Here is a 20,843-nt window from a genome sequence, read left to right as displayed (position 1 = left end):
TTACGGTAAAGCAGAAATGGAACACTATTGTGCCATCCCAATAAAGAGAATTCAGAATCAGAACAGATCGATTTCTGGAGCTTGGTTTTGATTTAAAAATAAATAAATACACAAGCTGCCTGGGTGACAGACAGTTGAGCAGGAAGTGGATATCACATTGGATGTTACCCAAATGCTCAAAGGCTCAACTGATTACCGTACAGTGCGTACACAATGTTTTAGGGGGCATAAATTAAAAAAGAAGCAGCGAAGTAATTGATTCAAGTCAAAATATTCTGTTAGGCTATATACATTACAGACCATTGTTGTTACAATAGGTGTCCTATTGTAGGAACCTTGGTATTTGCAGGTACATGACACATGGTGCCTGTTTTTGGTTGCACTTGACTAGACCAAGACAGATCTTTACCTTAGATCTGAGCATAGACCTACCAGTACTTTCTTTTTTACTTTTCTTTTCTTCTTTTTTTTTTTAATCGCTGGAATATGATATATCCTACTGTTATAGACCCTTGTTGCCAGGGGAACAAGCAGCCTCAAATTGCTGCTTGTATAAAAAAATAAAAAATGTGAATTTGAAGAAGATATGGATTACCAAGCACACACACACACACACACACACACACACACACACACACACACACACACACACACACACACACACACACACACACACACACACACACACACACACACACACACTGTACACACACACATACACACACACAGAATGTGACTTCATCACGCACGCGCGCTATCGGCCATCGTGTGCCAGTTGACATTGTGGGCTTGCAGCAGCAGGCCAGGGCACGATGGCAGAGTAGGTTGGGTTTAATAAAGCCATGCGTGCTGGTTTACCTTGTCCACAGAGCGCCGGGACAGCCCCCGGGCAGCTAGCCCTGTCCGCAGCTCATGGATGTCTATTCGTCCATCTTTATTGAGGTCCAGTTGCGCAAACAGGTCGGCCCACCTTTTCGCCCTCTCTAGGTCCGAACCGCTGCCACCGCTGGCCTGGCATCGTGCGCAGGGGAAACGATTCCCCAGTGGTCCCATGACTCCCATCTCACGGGCGGCTAGGGTTGGCCGATGATGGCTGTGTGGGGGAAATTCAGGGTTTGACCAAAATTATTCTGTTTCGGTGCCCAGACATATAGCAACTGACTTTTAAAAAAAAAAAACAGTTTTGCGCGTGTCTGTGCGCCTGTTTGGGGGTTCGTCTCCTCTCTGCTCAGAACGGTCAGATTATCATGACAGATCATTTAAAATATAAAATAAAATATATTCTGCTTATTTGTGAACAAGGAAGCGAGAAAGTCAACCCATGTTAGTACTGTAGCCTACAGTAGCTTACATTATAGGAGACGAGACAACCCTGTTTGAGTAGGTTGGTTCATGAATGATGTCCGTAACCTTAATCCAGATATGTAATAATTGTACCGATCTTCATAGCATAGTTCAACCCAAAGCGCCCTTCATTCCGCAAGTCGAGCCAAGAGGCGGAGGATCACGCACACCGTGTCCGCGACAAACAGGCGCACGTAAAAGGCAGGCAGAGCAGAGCAGATACATGCACACATCATAACGCATCGTTGGGGAGAATCCTTTGTAGCTCCATACGATACATGCTACATAAGCCACTTACAACGAAACGATAGGTCAGGGTTTAAGTGAGAGAACATCCCGAATGCCACATTATCCACAGTGTCCTTGGTTCTTCGCGTGTCCTCCACTGGTTCCTCCTTACGCAAGCCTGTTTTTGAGTCTGCGCCTTTTAAGGTGGCTGCCAGACGAAACATTACACGAGTGATTTTCTTTAGAAAAAATAAAATAAAGGCATGCCGTACCCTGGTAGCTATGAGTCCTGGACAGTCTGGACTACTTATTAATTAATGTAGCCTAGACAGTATTAGTCCATTATGAAACAAACAGTAGGCGCTGCCTAGTTTGTTTCATAATGGTTCACTTCACAGAGTCGTGTAACCTACTCACTGCACAGCACTGCACTGTAACGAGCACATTCAAAGTAAGGGCGACGGCGCGAGTCGCGCGACCATTGAGTTAAATGGAGACGCGCCTTTGCTGTTCGGTTCATCAAGCTCTGACATAAGTCCAGAAAGACTATCTGTTCTCCGTGATACGTTTAATCAGGTCTAAAGGCCTATTTGTTCAAATGAAAAGCTATAAACGTTACTGCAATAACACACGCGCATATACCGCACCAACTCCGTCTCATTCTTTCTCCAAAAGGTGATTCGTTGAGTGATGTAGCTGCCTGCAATAGCCCACCTGTTCGATTGTTATCAAATCACTCTTTTGTGCAAACATCTGCTCCAGACCAGGATAGATTATAAATTGTTGATAGACTGTACAGAGTGCTCTTCTTCATCCCTGACCACACACACAGACAAATTGCCCTCGGTTTAATTTCCTTAGTTTGTTTCGATTGTTTTGCCACCTGTTAACAGATCCAGCACAGAGGACCGTCTCACCGTCTCGGTACATTGCGCCCAACCAAGCACGTAGGCCTACACATTTAACTAACTCCTCATCTCATCTACTGGTAGATTGACATACCAGATAAACGTGCATATATAGTCTGGGAGGTTGGTTGGCAGAAGAAGCTGCAGTTGTTACAACAGTGTTTCTTCATTTCCTTCTGTTGTGACTTTCACAGTTCTCAATACAACATGTGCAAGGGTTTGGCTTCTCTGCCTTCTTCATGCCTAGAAAAGTGTGTATGGAACATCATATGGGTGTTTATTACGTTTTAAAAGTTTTAAACAATTAACTGTTATCTATGTTATTTGTGATTTTGTGATGCTTTTTTCAGAGCAAAAGGGATGCGAGTGAAGTTAAGTCACCTTGCTGAAAAACAGGAGTGGACACATCACAGACACCAATGGATTCACCACAGACACCACAAGTAAGCTTGCTGGAAGATCCATTTTTGACACTGATTTTTGCTGTGTAGCTGCCATAACATAGTCACTGCTGCATGGCTCTTTTTCTGTCAGGTCTCAGGAAGACAAAGTCCTTCAGGATCTTGAATCTCTTTTAAACAATGAGGGTAAGAACATTTCTCTTTGAAAATAGCTTCCTTTTTTATTTGCAGGCTCATTCCCGCCTGTATTAGTGAGACTAGGTGGGTGCTATTGCTATTTAAGTTTTTTTTCTTTTCTTTTGCATGGTTGGTATTAGTGAAAGTCAAACCTGCCAACAAGGGCCTCTGTTGCTCAGTCTGACAGCTTGCAACAAAATTCAGCAAAATCAGTAGATCAAAGTTGTCATCTTAATCAAATTGACGACAGTCTTTTCCTTTACACTCCAAATGATTCCAATTTCACACATTACTGTACCTCCTCATCCCTGATTTATTCTCATTATCTCCACAGTTTGATTGATTGAATTGACAGAAATGTACAAACAGCAACTGAGTACAGTGAAACACTTAGCACCAAAAAAAGTTGCGGTCTTGTTTGCATTTAGGCCCTGTGCAATCAATTCATAGACATTATTTTGTTCTTGTGTTGGTCTTCCCTGCTTGCCCCATCCCTCCGCCTCCGGTCTAGGTGGTCTACAGGTATTCCGTGGTTTCCTACGCTCAGAGTTCAGTGAGGAGAACCTGGAATTCTGGCTGGCATGTGAAGACTACAGGGTTTCCCCCTCACATCTGCAGAGGGCCAAGGCCAGCAGCATCTACAGCCAGTTCATCAACCCTGATGCCCCACAGGAGGTTGGTGTTTAATCTTGACCAAGTATTGGTCTCCTGCATGTACTGTAGTGGGGCAACTTGCTATCGTAATAATGTAGCTTTCATCAATAATGTACATAGCTTGTGCAAGAACGGAGTTGTAGCAATCCAGATAATCAGTAGACTTTACTACTGTTAAAGTATAAACATAGTGATTGTTCTCAGGTGAACTTGGACGCAGAGTCCCGCGAGACTCTGCTAGGTATGATGGATTCTCTGGCAGTGGACACCTTCAACGATGCACAGCAGAGGATCTACACTTTAATGGCCAAAGACTCCTTCCCTCGTTTCCTACGCTCCTCTCACTGCATGGAAGCAACCAAGGCCTTATTATAACTTCCAAGAAATATCAACATAACCGTTTATTATCATAGATATGCATTATAAGTGCTTATGTATTACTCGACATTTTGATTGTGCTTTATAATCTGTGTATCAAGTATTGTTTTATACAATATATGGTAGAATTGTTCTTGGGCAATGTAAACAGACAAACAGTATTGCATGCTCTAAAGTTGTCTGGATAAAAAGACAGTCACTAATAACTATAGTATTCTACAATTTACAATTACAAATTTGATCCAGAGCAACTTACAAAGTGCAACATACATGTAAAATGTAACATACATTTGTAAACAAGCAAATATACAGTATGTCTACCTACACAACATACATAACACATGTGAACAAGTAACCAATATACATATGCCAAGTATAACTAGCAACTCAAAAATAGTAAACGAAAAGTGACACAAGGCATGAGTGATAGGGGTTCAGTTTGAAGAGGCGAGTTTTCGGACTACTGCAAAAAAGAAAAGAATCGGTAGTCGAGGGTGAAGAGTATAGGGCCCTATATTGCGTATCGCCTTACCCCTTATGACAACGCTTTATTTTTTTGTCATAATGAAAGGAGGGACAGACGTTCTGTGTTAGCTGTGCAGGAAGGATTGCAGTCATCGCAACAATATTAATGTGGTTATTCTAATTACAATTTAATTATAAAGCTTTGAACTTCATAACTTGTAATATTTAAAACTTATCAAATAAATACCTCATTAAAGGGATGTATTGGCTTAAACTTAATTTATAATTTTTGGTACAGAAATTCATAGTGAAAATAACTGATATTGTCTATTGATCGCATATGTTATTTTCACTGAGTGATACCAATTGGTGAGTAACATTATGACCAAATTGGTTGAAAACTGTTGTGTGTTATGTGGCCAGTCAGAGCATGTCAGGCCTGGTCCTTGACCGACAGCGAAGATGACCGTGAGACATACTACAGCAAAATATCATGGGTAAACACAAAGTTGATATAAAAGGAGGATTAACCGATTAACCGGAAATAATAGTTATGCAGGCTACACATACATGTAAACACAAAATAAAAAACACAAACTCCATATTAATCTCACTTTTGTATTTGGTCATTTTCTGTACATGGTTTTCATACAAAAAAAATACAAATGTTGATAGAATGCCACCAAAGTGAAACTAAGCTCTTCCGAGGTGGCCACTGAGGTGCACTCCTGCAAGGTGAAAGCAACAACCAGTCCAACAGGTCAAAATCTCCATTAGGTGCCCTCTGGTGAAGTGGAATCATCTCACAGTCCATTTATTTGGAGCTGGTAGCTGGACGGGGGAATCCAGGGGGGGCCTTAATGTCTGGGCATTTGAGTACACTGAGGCGCTTATGGAGGTGGGGACTGGCCTTCTGAGTTACCTCCAGCTCAATGTTTTTCCTGATCGCTACTTCGAGGACCTTGAAGGAAGAACAGAGGTGGACATGTTAATGAGGAGTCATCCAGTCTGATTAACATTAGTTCTCAAACCTTTCCATCTGACTGAATCACTTTGCCTCACTATCTTACCTTCTTCAGTTTCTGTTGCTGGACCACTTGTGTCTTTTTAGGTGCAATTGTCCTCCCTGTTGAGTAGAAGCACAAATTGGATAGAAATCAGTCGTGTGATATATTATCCGTGGACACAAACCTTAGGAAACCGTGGCAAATGGACATTAGCAGGTGGGTCCTGTGAGTTACATACCGGGCGCAGTCTATGGTTACTTATGTTGTCGGCGAGTCATCAGATCGTTATGTATTTCACACTACAGAAGTCTTTTTGTTTAAATCGACATTATATCGTTGTGGCTTTCACACTAAACGATTGGTCACCGACTAGGCATCACACACTGCAAGAGTTCACCAAGATGCGATCCAGACCCGATATAGGCTACATAATTTGTTTTTTATTCCAATTCATTTTGACTCATCTCACGCACGTGCAGGATGCCGTGATACAAGCGAGACCGACACAGACACCTCGCTCTCTGAATCCGTCATCCGTGCATGCCACACAGCGAAATGTTTGTTACAGGCAGCGTGTAGCCTACGTGGGCTGCAGCGAGACATGCCGTTAAATCTTGATTTTCATGAAATAAAATAAAAACCCACACACACAGGCCAAAAGTTTGCTCCGATGCGGTTTTATCAACATTATTCAAGTGAAATGAGTTGGTTTTATAGACTATTTAACAGCAACATTGGGCTAATATAGCTTGCTAGTACGACACAGGACAGGGATTTACCCAAAGAATAAAAGGTATATATATATTATCATCTGATCATCTATCGATACAGTCGACACGACAGACAGTCAGTGAGCACAGCTGTCCTGTGCTCTCAGTGGCTGTAATACAGGACTTCTCTGGACGCGATCGCAACCCATTTCATACTGTACGATGTCCAGTCGGCGACAGAGCCAAATATCAACCCTGCTTGATATTCAGAAACGGTCGGGAAGGCGTCGTTGAGCACTTATATCGGCACTATATGCAGGCATTGGCTATCATTGGGCTAAAGTGGCTACCGGTATGTCTGTTTTAGCTTGACACGTCACATGCTTTGTCACGTCACATGTTTTGTCACCTTTATTATTGTCCGGTTGTATGGTCAGCAGCGACTCAAGCAGACCTGAACAAACTACAACTTGTTCAGAACCGAGCTGCTAGACTGGCACTTCATTGTTCTACTCGCACAAATATTGAATATATGCATAAACGCCTGTCCTGGTTATCTGTTAAAAACAAACTCCATTGCAGTGTCCTCATGTTTTGTCCTCATGTTTGTTAGAAACATAATTTCAAATCAAACACCAGATTACTTCTTCAAACAGTTATTAAAATCAAGTGACAGACATAACACTCCCTGCTCCAAAAATAACCTCCTTAAACAAACAGTGATGTATCGATCAATATCTTTTTGGAACATGTTACCACCTCACATTAATATAACACAAAATAAATTATCTTTCAAATATGCTTTAAAGGAACACTTATTACAGCTGACCACATGACCGGAATGTAATTCTTATTATGTTATTTAATTTTATAGAATAAATTGTAATTATGTATTTAATCTTGTTGAATGCATTTGTAAATATGTATTTATGTACTTTTTGTATGTATTTTATATGGACCCCAGGAAGATTAGCTGTCGCCCCGGCGTCAATACATAAAGCATGCTGATTTCCCCCCTTCTATAGGTTGTTAATGGCATGGTCACATCAGAGTAATATAGTAAGAGAGTGGCGACACTAGTGTTGACTACCATTGTAACAATGGAATGCGGAAGTGCTCATTCTAACTCAATGGGATAGTTCTCAATGGGATAGTACACTGGGTTCCGGGAAGCGAGTTTTTTATTCCTATGATGGGAGGGAATTTGGAGCGCTGTGATTGGTTGTCAGTGGAGTAGGAAGCGCTGGGCTGTGTTTTGGACCGCACACAAGTGTTTATGCCTACTAGTACTCTATGACTAGTACTAACCCTATCTCTAACTCTAACCTAAACATAACCGCAAGCAGGGGAGCAACGCACCCCTCACCAACCTTAATCCAAAAACTATTAACGTACCCCTCACCAACCTTAATCCAAAAACTATTAAAAAATCCGCGGTAGTAAAAGATGTGGCGGAGGGGTAAAACGAGCGCTCCTAAACCTGAGCTATCCTAGGAATAAAAAACTAGCTTCCGGGAACCCAGTGTACTCTCTGCTGCCCCATCTGGCGGAGTCAGGTTACTATGGGCTGGCAAGTATACTAACTTGGACTGCTTAAAATTAAAGAAAACGTTTAATGAGTTAGCAGTAAGCACGTTTCGGTCAAAGACCTACCACACGTTGTTAAACATTTCCTTTATTGCGCTGCAAGTGAAGACAGTGTAGGGTGTTTTATTATTTTAGTTACCACTTACAAAAAAGCAAATTAAAGCAACTCGACAATGAGCCGTAATGCTACGAGTACTACCCGATGCTACGACCACACACACGTACTATTTATTGCTGTTGTCTTAATGGGAAGATGTTTCTTTTTTTAATCATAGCCATTTAATACATTACCTCCTTTCCTGGGTCCCTTCGGTTTGTTTTGTGTGGGGTTCTTTGATGTCCCAGGGCGCTGCGATTTGAACTTCTGTTTACCTTGTGCCATGTTTATTTGGAAATGTGCGTGCATGCAATGCATGCCTGGGATGTCCTTTGCCTTGCACGCAGCGTGATTTCTTTCTACGTACGCTTTAAGACTATGTTTAAGACATAGACCCGCCCTTGGTGACGCCCCGCGCGTCTGATTGGCCAGAGCTCGTTGTTGTCAATGTCAGAAACAGTCAGAGATGGCGGCGCCCTGTGACAGATGATGACCATAGAGTATGATGACAGGCGATAGGCGCAGTATTCTAAAGTTACAGATGACGCTCCAGAATTAAAGGCAAACGAATATTGTTTATGCGGTTTGCTTTGATTGAATTGTGATTTGATCACAATGTTGGGTGTTCTAATAAATACAGTGTGTCCGTATTCTGTCTAATACTACAAAGGATAAAGCTGAAGTGAATAGTATAACAAAGTCCCTTTTTAAAGTACAATAATGTTTAATGTTTATGTTGACATCTCTAGCGTGCTTTCTTATGGATACTGTTATTGACTTTGTCATAAAGACTCATAACATAACTTCACCGTCATGAATCATGTCATGATTATGACGCGGGGCGTCACCAAGGGCGGGTCTATGTCTTAAAGCGTACGTAGAAAGAAATCACGCTTTTAGCGTATGCCTGGTTCCTTTGACCCGGATACAGATCGTCTTCATTTTAAACGCTCTATGTAACGCTGGGGCCACCATCAGGACAGAAATAGGAACTGATACATTCTGTAATTTTGAGATAAAGTCAGGTAAAATAAGTAGGAAATGGTGGAACTGGTAAAATAAAGAGAAAATAAAAAGTAAAATAGTCAAGACAGATAAAGGGGACACGTAACACTATTACAATTCTGACTGAATCAAATCAATCCACCTTGGGAGAAATAAAGACAATTTGGATCAGTGGCTTTATTCCCTCTTTATTGTACTGTGAAAGAGAAATCTCTTGATTCATGACTGCACTTTACAGCATTATATTCATATACATGTATATAAAAACATCCAGTTTGAACTATCTCCACGTTACAAAACTAAACCAGATTAAATGATTATCAAGAAGAACATACTTGCACTTAAAGAGGCCCTCTGAACAACACTCCTCCCAAGGTCACAGTAATCAATGGCTAGAACACAAGCAGGTGGGTTGGGTCAGATGTGGGTAGAAAGTGACAACGAGCACCAATCATTTTGGCATCTCATTATTAGCCATTTATTGTAGGCTACCTTTTAAGGGGAAGTTGGCAGAACACCATAATGTAATTAATTACACTATGACACCATGGGCAATACAATTGTTTAAAAATATTGTGTTGTGAAACTTGTGATTGTTAAGTTTGTGTGAATCTAAACTACTTAGGCAAATCCATCTCTTTAGGTTTGGGTGCAAGATATCACTACTCTATTGTAGTTTATTAACCACTTAAACCCTATATTACTTGTTGACTGAGGTCTCCCAGTCAGGGCACAGGGGCCTGTAAATGGACCCCCCACCCCAACCCCACTCTACACACTCAATCTCTTTGCCGAAAATAGCTGATCAACCTCAATGCATAGGGACAATAGGGTTCATGTGGTTAATAATAAAGATGAGCATGGCTTTGTCCAAAATCACTCCCCACTCAGTCAGCAGGGGGTTTTGATTGATTGAATACTTCATTAGTCATAAACGTAAACAGCACGAGGTACAGTCAGATATGAAGACTAAAAAGATAACACAAAAAAGTCCAAAGGACTTGATTCCATTGTGGTCCTATGAATTCAATTCATCAACATAGCATAAAATAGTTGTGTGTGTGGTGGGGTCACCATGACCATTACTGGTTTAAAGAGTTCACCAGTCACTAAGCAAAATAGACGGGAAAAACAATGTACAGTATAAGGACTTGTTTCATGTCTTAAACATGCTAAGCTTTACTGATATGTAATGTCATCTTATCATATTTGAGACTAACCCGGACCAGATTTAAATGACTTTCTCGCTCATACTTCTGTATGCCAGCTGGTGCATCTTTTCCTCATCAGAGATAGAGTGCGCTCTGAATAGAGAACGAGGACGCTCAATTGTGTTTATCTATGTAAAGCGCCTTGGATGAATATTATAATATATCGGTATTGTTGGATGAAGCAGACAGATTATGTTAGATATAGCCTTTGAGCCATACTGTGTAAATGCTCAAGTTGGTGGACTCTCCTGGCATTCCAAAAGAGTAGCGTCAGACTGGTCTACACATCCACTCATTCAGCTTGGGAAAATGTCCCGTCGGTCACGCACAAGGTATGGATATACCAAATGTGCAGCACTTGGACCAGTTTCACCCAGCTGATGGCTGCTCATGTGCACAGGAATGAGAGCCGGCGGACGGTAACAGCAACAACATCAAAAGCAGAGTGCTGCAAGGAGACGGTAACATGTCATTGTTCTGACATCCCGTTAGTCTGACCGATTACTAACACTATACCAAACCCTAACCTCAGTCTTAACCGGCCACGTAGGTCGCTAACCATAACCTCAGTCTTAACCGGCCACGTAGGTTGCTAATCCTAACCTCAGTCTTAACTGGCCACATAGGTCGGACTAATGGGAGGTCGGATTTATGGGCAACCCCCATTAAGGTTACGCCCTTGTCTCCTTCCTTTTCATAATAGTACTGGACTACATCGGGATACAAAAAGGGTAAGCATACCACCTGTGTACTCAACTTAATCTTACAATAAATAAATAACTAGTAACTTGAGAACCGTTCGCCCCACCGACTTCAAATTTGACACACGCGTTCCACACCACCACATGGAGTGCAGTGACCAGCCTTGAGCCGGTCAGACACACGGTTGTCCAGAACCGCCACAAAAGGCTTTGGTCAGGCTCTGCCAGTGGACCTAAGGAGCCAAAGTCCCCTCACCTGTAATTGAGCCAATCGATTGCCATGGCAACCCCACACCTGCCATTTGATTACTTAACCAGTCCACTTTTCACAGTCAGTTTGCACTTTTCAGACACAGGCAGGCAGACAGAGAGAGATCTCCATATATGGGCACAAAAAGGGACTGTTAAAACGGGTGCTATGACAATGGGTATTGCATACTAGGTTCCCAACTTGCATCGTTCCCAAGTGGGCTGGTGGCCGACGGGCACAGGTCTAATAAGGTTAATTTTAGGCAGCTCGATTACATTTTAAATTTTTTTATTACATTTTAATTCAGGAATGTCCACCAAACCTCATTCAAGGTGTAAATGTATAATAATAATAATAATAATAATAGAGAGTAGTGAATGAGTGATTTTGGACACAGCCCATGATTTTATAATCAGCGGATATAGTATGCTCATATCTTTGAAGTCTGTGTGGGCAGATGGAGAGGTAGTGTGTATGGTTGAGGAGGCCTCCCCAGTGTGTCGTACTAAACAGCTTAATCACTATGATCACAATGAAATAAAAGAAAACAGATCACAGTCCAATAGTTATCGTCATGACTTTAGAGAGAAATAATTTGTACGTCTGATGGGCAAACAGTTGCTACATATTCCTTACTCCCAACTTCCCCTGGTTCTCTTAAATTTCTTAGAAATAATATTTAAAAAAAAAACTACATAAACTCAAACAACACACAAGTGTATTCTACCCTTGTGTGTGATTTAACAGCATTGTTGTGAAAGTAGGGTGACGAGTAACAGGACAGTCTTGAGAGAAAGGAGATTTTAGGTCAAGGGCAGAAGGTGAGGAAAATGAAATGATTCTCTTTTACCGCAATTCAAATATATGGGACAGACAATGACATTTAACATATTTGAATTCTAGAATTCAAAGATTCTTCTTCCTTTTATTTTTTTTACATCAAGCTTCTATCTAGTGTTTTCTGGACCCCGCAGTGGTCCTGAGAGTGGCTTAGAACATGACAAAATACATGGAATATTAATACAGGTTTTTGATGCCGATGCCCCTTTGAACAGTCAAAATCCACAAGGGGAGGATGTGTAGTTATTAAGAGAGGTGTGGTAAAATGGTACTGGTGGGTAGGCTAAAATTGGAAGGACTGTAGTCTCTCCTGTTTGTGTGTTGTTCAGACAGAACTACAACACCAACATTTGCTAGCTGAAGTCCATGTTGTGAGCTTCATTAGTGCTGTTCTTGCTGGTTATGTAAGGCAGTGAGCAGTGCAGGCAGGCAGCCCCCCCCCCCCCCCCCAAGGCTGGGCCTTGGACATTCAGTACAGCGAGCATGTACAGACATTTGGATATGTATGCAGAAAGCCTCAGAAAAGGAGAACTGTTAAAATGATCACCAGTTCAGGTCACATCACCTCAAGACCCATACCAGATGAGCTACTCTCTGGACCCTGTTCAGTTCTCTTCATGAACACGGTCTCTGGTATGAAACCAGAGAATACTGTTGGGCTTATGGTCAATCTCCGATAACATGACAAATTAGTCTGATGCCTGGGCTACACATTTATGGATCTTTTTCAAAACGCATGTTTATATATCACCGTTAATAACTTTAAAACGTATTGTTGCATCAACTGCAGCGAGCCTGCTGCATCCAATAATAAATAATATAGCAGCTTACTGGTCCAGTCCGCGGTGGCCGCCAGATGATGCGTGCATAGCCCTGTGAAACTATTCGTGTGTAAAGTTTGTCTGACAGCTACACCAGCGCACTGCGTATGCCACATGGATGTGAAAATCATGCATTTCTATTGTGACATCCCCTACGACGTGTTCATTGCGGATAGAAGGATAGACTATAGACATGCTCTCAGTGTCATGGTCATGGAGAGAGGTGTGAACGCATCAAATAGCGTGGTGGATGAGAATAAAGTATACAGTGGTCCAGTCACAAAGCGCACCGTGCACATTTCTCTCCTGTTTAGGTAATAAAGGGCGCACCCTTGGCTGCATTCCGTTCACTGTGCCCACTGCCTGCCGACCATGTGCGCGCGTGAACGCTGTTCCCGAATATGTCCTTTATTAGCCTACATTATAACGTGACATTTATTTATACACCTCGAAAATAGCCACTCTACAAGCTCACAACTGGTTGCGGACTCGACTTGCCAGAGCAATGATAAAGTGTCTATCATTGGGTGTATGAATCAGAATCATATTTTTAAATTATATGGAGAGAAGTCGAGTGTCCGGATTTGGAGGTTTACGTACATAGAGTGACATGCTGACAGACAATGCAAGAAACATGTTCCACTTCCACTCACATTTTAGATGTATTTGGTAAGTGTAAATATAAAATCAAATATAGCCTACGATTGAAACCTGCTACTACAGTGATTCTCTCCAGTGTTCAATGCATTTGTGTGGACACATATCTTTGTTTTTTAAACGGAGGACGAAAATATCCGTTTTGAAAAAGATCCATTTACGTGTAGCCCAGGCCTGAGAGACTTAACAATCCAGTGACCGTTTAGCTATAGCATGGCTTCACCGCTGCTGTATCAAAAATATCCAGAAATCAATCAGTATTACCATCTTTCTGACAGATGCCATAAAGCATTTCCAGATACAGTCAGAGCGATCTACTAGCAGACTGTTCAGAATGGAAATAATGCCACCAGTCTAAATACCTATGACTCTTATTACAGAAATACAATATAGTAGATACAAATTGACATTTCAGAAGCTGTCATTGATGAAAATAACACCAATTACCCATTTTAGGTTGTGTGTCATATTGTGTTCAGTTTAGTAGTGTTGGACATTTATATGGAATGGCAAAATATGATATGGAACACCAAGATACAAATGTCAGGTAAATATCGCCACATTTCATGATAGGCTTCAGCTGACAGGTGGACTGATCAAGAAATTGTCCCACATTTTTTTTATGAAGTATTAAATTGTGGGAATGAAATACAATTCATTATATGGTTATAATTCCGGCTGCCCAAATCTACAAGCTAACAATTTTTTTATAAAAGTTTTACACAAAAGAAATTTTAAACAAATGTTAATGTAACATTTTCTTTTTTAATTCAATGGATTAAACATTTTGGTTAGAATTATGCTACCGTTAAGTACTTAGGGGTTAGTTTTGTACATATGTACACACACTAGCATTTAGGGTTATATATATTTACAAGTAGGTAGCAGCACTTATTTCTCCCTTTAAGCACCATGACTTCGAATGTTTAATTTACATTCCATCATATGATGTCGGGCGCCAAAAGTAGCAGATCTACAAGCTCATGCAGGTCTGTTTTTGGACACAAGGCCATAACTTTATTGACACTTTTGTAAGAAATAATCCCATCTGTAGCCGTTTGCCGGCGTTTCATGTAATTATAAATTGGGAATGTGTCAAGCTGAGCACTATGCATCATTGCAGAAGACATTGAAAGAAAGCATGAGAGAAAGAGATAATGAGACAGAATGAGCATTGCCTTTGTATGTGATGAGAGCGGAAGAGACCATAGAAAAAAGAAGGGAAGAGGAGAGGAAAGGACAAATAGTGTACGTGTGTCTCTGCTTGAGTCCCTGCAGTGTGCATCTGTCTGTCTGTGTGTGTGTGTGTGTGTGTGTGTGTGTGTGTGTGTGTGTGTGTGTGTGTGTGTCTAAGACTGTCAAATGTGATTTGTACAGTATATGTGCGCAACTGATATCTGTGCATGGACATGTAACAATGACTCACCAATGTAGTAAAGTAGCAATACTACGGCAGTGGTTCTTAAAGTGGGGTCCAGGGACCCTCTGGGTACCTTGACAGGGCTCCAACCAAATGGACCCGTACGGGACCATGTGGGTCCTTGAAATTATATAGATTGAGAACCACTGTACTACGGTAACATGATTTCCGTCACCGCCATGTCTGTGTGTGTGAGCTCTGTGAGGGACTATGAGTGGGGGACGTTTGATCACTTTAAGGTGCAGTAGCGCACATGGACCAGCAGGGGAGGCTGAGTGGAACTAGAGAGCGGTGAGGCGGCCAGTGAGTGCTGCCTGAAGCTCGGATGGCAGGAAGACTCCTAACTCTGTGATGATTCCTCCTGTGATTAGCTGATGGGGGGTCACATCAAATGCTGGGTTCCACACCTCAATACCTGCAGAGCAGAAGCATTATAGAATGACTCGCATCGCTTATCTCACACACTAACACACACACGCACACAGGGCCTGTGGTCTCATTAAACCAGTGTGCTTTAATTACAGTGATGTCACAGAGCACCTCTTTGTCTAATTGGAGATCACACGACACGGCTCAATCAGCTTTCAAAAACTCACCCAGGACGTACGTCCTCTGTGAGTTCTGTTCCGGGTAGTTGGAATCTCTTTTCACATAGCTCTAATTTCATATAACTTTTTGTTTTGAACTTTAAGGTTTCATTTTATGCATACAGTCGTCTCTGCTTTAGTGGACAGAAAAGTTGACGCAGTTGATGCGCATGCACTAGCATGAAGAATGACACGTCGGGTTCCGTATTGGTGAACTATCACCTGGCAGTGATAGGCACGGGACAGATGCATCCCGTGTTCACTCCACTGGGTGGGTTTTTCCACTTTTTTGTTTTATTCAGTGATCCAGCACTCCAAATGCAAGGCAGACGATCCAGAACAAACACATAACACATACACTCGCATTTCAATAAATGAAAACATGCTTATTTGTGGTGAATGGCCTGAATACTGTGCACCGTTTACCCGATCTGAATAGCTTATGTGTGCATAATAAATTAAAGAACCTATAGTCGAACCTTTTTTTAGACTGTTGGCCCTTTTAACACCATGACATAAAAATTGTACAAACTCACTAATGCACAACACTATTATATACCTGGAGCAGCAATGGGGATTCCATTGATGCTGGTGAGCTCCTCAGAGGGGCGCACTTCAATGACAATATCCCTGCCACTCTCCAGACTCAAGTCACAGGATGTGCTGGGTGCTGCCACATAGAAAGGAATCCCATGGTGCTTGGCAGTGATGGCCAACTGGTATGTGCCCACCTTGTTGGCTGTGTCACCATTGGCAACAACCCTGTCAGCCCCCACCACTACAGCTGAGAGAAAAAGAAAAGCACAGGTTGGTTGAAGAAGAGAGATGAACATGTGAGAATGGTGTAAAAAATGAAAAAAGAAAAAAAAGGGAAAATAAGGAGAAGAGAATAGAGGAATCAACATACCTGTGATGCCTCTCTCTCTCATGGTTATGGCGGCCATGCTGTCTGTTATGAGTGTAGCTGGGAATCCTTCAGCCACAGCCTCGTAAGCCGTCAGTCTGGCGCCTTGGTTGTACGGCCTGGTCTCTGTACAGTATACACGCTTCAGCCTGCTCAGCGCATGTAGGCTACGCACCACACCTGTAACACAACCACAGTCCTGGTTACTGTTGCATTAATTAAAGGGGGGGGGGAAATAGTAATAAACTCCAGCAAAAAAATGTATTTGGGCTACTGCCAATGTTGGGACTCATGTCTTCATCAAGACAAAGAACTAATCAGTGTCTCAACAATCTCTCTCTCACTCACACTGTATATTACATTGTGTATACACAACCCACAGGTGTTTGCACACGTAAACACAGATTAATAGTAATTCTAAAAAAGGTCAGTATTAAAGTCAAAGGAATACTTTAAAATATAGTTTTTTTCCCCATAAGTTATTCACCCTGTGAGGAATTTAATTTATCATATATTTTGTGTTTTCTCGCATTCCTTTACAATTAATTAAGAATAATGTGAAAATACTTAAAGTTTAATAGCAAATCTAAACTCACAGTATAATCCAAGTGGTGGATATTTTTCATGCTTATGTTTGACATCACTGCTAATGTTTGTTCATGACGAAGCCTACACAGGTGAATTACTGTAAATATGTGATTTGTGATGTGTGAGGTTGACATATTCGAAAGTAGGCCTATAGTGTTAATAATTGCGGTTTATTTCTTTTCTTCTAGAAACATGCCTACACAAACTTTATGTAGAAATAAAACTGTGATCTAACCGCCCTGTGGGTGGGTGTAGATTCCTTGAGTGAGCCTACAGTCACTTCATTCACTTTTCTTCAGTGTGCATTTGATGAATTCTGCATTAAAGTCCCCAAAAGTTAAATTTCTTACTGGAATGGAATGAATCACAGACCATCATTCAATAGTTTCAACAGGTGATATTTCGCATGAACATGTGCATACATATGCATGCACTCTAACACTCGATCCAGCCTTACCCAATGCAGTCCCGTATCCGGCGGTAGCGAGCGAGCCAGTGTTGCAGTGCGTAAGGATGGTTACAGAATCCCTGGGGACACCAGACAGGATGTGCTGGGCACCATAGTTACCAATTTTCCTGTTGTCATTGACATCACGTTCCAGCATATCTTCGATCCAAGCAATTACACTGTGGGAAGATGTTTTGTGTGTCACTGTGGACTTAAGGGTAAGTGATGTATTTTGGTTAAAAGTTAAAGCACTATATTCTGATAGTATGCATTGCTAGAGCGTTTGTTCAGTAACAGGAATCTCCCCGTCTCTCCAGCTCTTTGATAACAGAAAACACATTTTCATTTCTTTGCAACATCACTTCCAATTTTACTTGTTTAATCTGTATTCTGCCCCGAGTTATCTATCCTGATTGGATACATTATTGGTATCCTGAAAATGCATTTTAAGTTTTAAAGAGCTGAGCTGGAGAGACCCATGTTACTGCCCAAACACTTGCATCCATGCGATGTATTTTCCTTCTAACAATGTATATTATCAGAATATTGAGCTATTTAACACTTAGTTTAATCAACGAAAAGCACTTATCCTACCTTAAGTATACAACATCAGTCATCAACTTGCATCTATTTACTTACAGCATGGCTAGCTAGTAGCTACTTGTTTCTCTATATCCAGACCATCTTTCCTCAGCTATATTCATAAACATGTGTTTTTTTCTCCTCACCCTTTATGTTCCTGACTGTGGAACATTTAAATTCTGAAGATTTTACTCCTGTCTTTTCTTTTCATTGACCCATTTTTCTCTCTCTCTCTGCCTACCTCTCCCGGAGCTGTTCAGAGTTCTTCTCCATGCTTTCATTCTCTGCAAACTCCATCAGCTCGCGGGCAGCACGGCCCATGTTGACAGCAGTAGGCCGGGCTGAGGTCAGGTGGCACAGGGACTCTCTGATGAAGCTCACAGGGTCGTCACCGCCGGCACCCGCAGTCAGCTCCACTGCCAGGCTGAGACAACCCACGATGGCAATGGCGGGGGCACCTCGCACCTAGAAAAGGGGGGAGAGACAACTTGTCACTCATTGTCAGGTTGTCCTTTCCCACAGTGGTTTCATTCTATTTTAGTGTGGCTTTCTTCCTGGTTTTCACATCATGGATATTGGTGTGTGTCCGTGTGTGTGTTCATCCTTGCTTCCGAGATGTGAGATCTAGGAAGGAAGCACTGATGCAACAATGATGAACCAACAGTTGTCATAAGTGGCTTGAGAACACCACAGACACTGGCAGTGAAACAGACACATAGAGCAAATGATATCATCTCTGGTTGAGAATCATTTTTCTCTCCCAGGAGGCACTATTATCATGACATCATCCTTTCTACTTACGGTACATTCCATCACTTCTGACACCATGCCAAATGTGTGTGGTGCTGTATATCTGATGTAACCCCAGGGGGAGCACATTTTTAAATGTTCTTTCCCAAAACGAAATAATAATAATAAGAATATTCCATTATCAAGAACACCTTTCTGTGAAAGGGGTACATCGCAGAGAGCGAGAGAAATCGTGTTAAGGAGTAAAAAAAAAAGAAGAAGAACGGAACAGCAGAACCAAAGCGAACAAAAACCCTGGTAAAGATCATTAATAATTCATCAATCTCTCCCAGTGAACGAGGGACGATACATTACATGGGTGGATGGTTGTGTGCAGATACCCGGCTTGTCGTGCTTGAACATCATGATCATAATGCGAAAACTATAAATGAATAATCATGGGCTGAGCCACGCCAGGTCATATTTTTTGGGATGCCCATTAATTGGGCAATAGGAGCAGATACGGTTCGTTGAGGCAGCATCGAGAGTCGAGACCATTCAATTGCTTAAATATTCCATCCCGGGCCTGAGAATCCACGCGCCGTTGGGCGAGAAGAAGACAGACACCCAAAATAGGGTGCCGCAGATGCATTCAAAACAAATACAGGCCGCCGGGACCACTGGACGGTGCCCACTGCCCATCAATAACGAGCCCGACCAGGCGGCCGAGGAATCCAGCGATATGAATGATATGCGGCCAACAGGAGCACAAAAGATTGAGTTCTGTTGAGAATGTACCCATTTGACAGTCTGGCAAATACACCGTTTATAAACAACGGCAACATACATAAAGACGCAAACGTTACATAGATCACATGCAGCGGAGGGGGTTAAAGAAAGACTCAAGAGTGTGAGAAGGGATAAAGGGGGAGCCGGAGGAGGAGAAAAGGATCTCATCTCCCAGCTCCTTACCTTCATGGACTTGATGGCATCATATCCGTCCTGGACCGAGTGAACCTCTTCGAACACAGTCTGTTGCGGCAGCAGCAGCTGGTTGATGATCTGCAGAGATCCGGCCCGGTAGCGGATCGCTTCGAGCGTCATGACCCGAACAAGGAGATGGTGGATGCGATGTGATTTGCACACACTCCCCCCACACACACTGACACACACACACGTCGTCTCGACCACGGCCTGGTGGTTGTCAGCGGTAGAGAAAGGAAAGGGAAGGTGGAACGGAACGGAGCGACAGGGGGTGTGGGTGGGGATGAATAAAAAGGGGGGAGAATGAACGCTATAGTAGATAGCTGGTCGTGTGGATGAGAGGAAGAATAGAGATGGGTTCGTTTCCACACCGACTGAATACAGTAGAGCAGCAGCAGCTACGGAACCACGTGTTATCTTTCAACAGGAAGCCCTCCCTGCACTGTTCACGCCCACCTCCCTCTCGCGCATTCTCCAATCTCAATTTTATACAGTTTCTTATACTGTATATTATATAAGGGATAAGGCTGGCTAATATGTATCTGTATCACTGGTAAAATAATTAAAAAAAACACGTCACGATGCTTGTAAATAAGGCAAGCGTTAACGCGCGTTCGGAAACTGAGCGCACAGTGCAATGCAAACTAATAAACGAGTGCGCTCCCGGTGCGCATTTCCGAACGCACCCTTTTTGACATTCCAAATCCCATTGCCCCAATGGTCAATCGCGTCAGATAGCACGGACGTGGAGTAAAAAAAATAAACTTAATTAACATTTCCTTCAAATCATTTTAAGAGAAAGATGTTGCCCACCTCAGACCGGTCCATAACGCTATCGTAATGAAAAGGAAGTGTGTGTATTGTTGTGTAATAAATTCGAGTTTACACCTTTATTATACACTAGCCTACTACACGCCACATGGGGAATCAATCACGCTGGCAGCTATAATCCGAGTGCGACTGGTTGCCTTGCCGGCCAATCATTGTGACGGTTCGTCCATTCCGGCTATGGGTTCTAGACTTTACCCCTCCCCCTCTATTCTTCTTTCCTTTCAGATAAATTATTAGCATAACAGCAAAGCCTGGAGATTCCCCCCAACAACAGAGCATGCATGGCCTCTACAAAAGCGAATGGGGCTATTGTTCCAGAAACAAGGCAA

At 42.2% G+C, this 20,843-nt stretch overlaps 4 protein-coding genes across 9 annotated transcripts in view; 1 reads left to right on the top strand and 3 right to left on the bottom strand.

Moving 5' to 3' along the window:
* slc25a23a (solute carrier family 25 member 23a) overlaps positions 1-1,932 on the bottom strand; it is a 10,738-nt gene extending 8,806 nt beyond the window's left edge. The window contains exons 1-2 of one of the 5 annotated variants that reach the window (XM_079499227.1): positions 1,643-1,932; positions 859-1,093 (exon numbers count right to left, since the gene is read on the bottom strand). In XM_079499227.1, coding sequence (XP_079355353.1) covers positions 859-1,062 — 204 coding nt within the window. In that variant the 5' untranslated portion in view covers positions 1,063-1,093; positions 1,643-1,932. The other 4 variants (XM_079499228.1, XM_079499224.1, XM_079499226.1 and 1 more) reach the window with 4 other exon arrangements.
* A 707-nt stretch (positions 1,933-2,639) lies between these two features.
* LOC306922544 (regulator of G-protein signaling 5) lies at positions 2,640-5,011 on the top strand. The gene is made up of 5 exons (XM_079500226.1): positions 2,640-2,731; positions 2,831-2,923; positions 3,015-3,067; positions 3,570-3,733; positions 3,917-5,011. The coding sequence occupies exons 1-5, from the start codon at positions 2,688-2,690 to the stop codon at positions 4,085-4,087; spliced, it is 525 nt and encodes a 174-aa protein (XP_079356352.1). The 5' UTR covers positions 2,640-2,687; the 3' UTR covers positions 4,088-5,011.
* A 148-nt stretch (positions 5,012-5,159) lies between these two features.
* On the bottom strand, positions 5,160-8,313 carry cUnh19orf53 (chromosome Un C19orf53 homolog). Its single transcript, XM_079500227.1, has 3 exons — positions 8,151-8,313; positions 5,626-5,681; positions 5,160-5,516 (listed from the first exon to the last, which is right to left on the bottom strand). The coding sequence occupies exons 1-3, from the start codon at positions 8,272-8,274 to the stop codon at positions 5,370-5,372; spliced, it is 327 nt and encodes a 108-aa protein (XP_079356353.1). The 5' UTR covers positions 8,275-8,313; the 3' UTR covers positions 5,160-5,369.
* An 820-nt stretch (positions 8,314-9,133) lies between these two features.
* Positions 9,134-20,477, bottom strand: mri1 (methylthioribose-1-phosphate isomerase 1). 2 transcript variants are annotated; one of them, XM_079498908.1, is made up of 6 exons: positions 19,672-20,477; positions 18,212-18,435; positions 17,509-17,567; positions 16,356-16,532; positions 16,008-16,232; positions 9,134-15,276 (listed from the first exon to the last, which is right to left on the bottom strand). In XM_079498908.1, exons 1-6 carry the CDS (start codon positions 19,801-19,803, stop codon positions 15,143-15,145), a joined length of 951 nt encoding a protein of 316 aa, XP_079355034.1. In that variant the 5' UTR covers positions 19,804-20,477; the 3' UTR covers positions 9,134-15,142. The 2 variants fall into 2 exon arrangements, with proteins under 2 accessions (XP_079355034.1, XP_079355033.1); XM_079498907.1 differs by having other exon boundaries at positions 17,398-17,567; positions 19,672-20,388.
* Between the last annotated feature and the right edge of the window lie 366 nt (positions 20,478-20,843).

This window comes from Electrona antarctica, assembly GCF_951216825.1.
Source record: "Electrona antarctica genome assembly, chromosome: 4".
In the NCBI taxonomy this organism is placed as follows: Eukaryota; Metazoa; Chordata; class Actinopteri; order Myctophiformes; family Myctophidae; genus Electrona; species Electrona antarctica.
Note: the sequence above shows the minus strand (reverse complement) of the source record. Positions and strands in the feature narration are given on the sequence as shown.

Bases quoted from the DNA above. Each gene is read 5' to 3' on its own strand.
- LOC306922544 (XM_079500226.1), top strand. From the start codon at position 2,688: ATGTGCAAGGGTTTGGCTTCTCTGCCTTCTTCATGCCTAGAAAA. The intron at 2,732-2,830 runs GTGTGTATGGAA...TGCTTTTTTCAG, and splicing joins CCTTCTTCATGCCTAGAAAA to AGCAAAAGGGATGCGAGTGA. The intron at 3,068-3,569 runs GTAAGAACATTT...CCTCCGGTCTAG, and splicing joins ATCTCTTTTAAACAATGAGG to GTGGTCTACAGGTATTCCGT.
- cUnh19orf53 (XM_079500227.1), bottom strand. From the start codon at position 8,274: ATGCATTGCATGCACGCACATTTCCAAATAAACATGGCACAAGGTAAA. The intron at 5,682-8,150 runs GTAATGTATTAA...TCTACTCAACAG, and splicing joins GAAGGGACCCAGGAAAGGAG to GGAGGACAATTGCACCTAAA. The intron at 5,517-5,625 runs GTAAGATAGTGA...TCTTCCTTCAAG, and splicing joins AGCAACAGAAACTGAAGAAG to GTCCTCGAAGTAGCGATCAG.
- mri1 (XM_079498907.1), bottom strand. From the start codon at position 19,803: ATGACGCTCGAAGCGATCCGCTACCGGGCCGGATCTCTGCAGATCATC. The intron at 18,436-19,671 runs GTAAGGAGCTGG...CCCCTTTTCTAG, and splicing joins ATGCCATCAAGTCCATGAAG to GTGCGAGGTGCCCCCGCCAT. The intron at 16,233-16,355 runs GTATGTTGATTC...TTTTTCTCTCAG, and splicing joins GAGAGAGAGAGGCATCACAG to CTGTAGTGGTGGGGGCTGAC.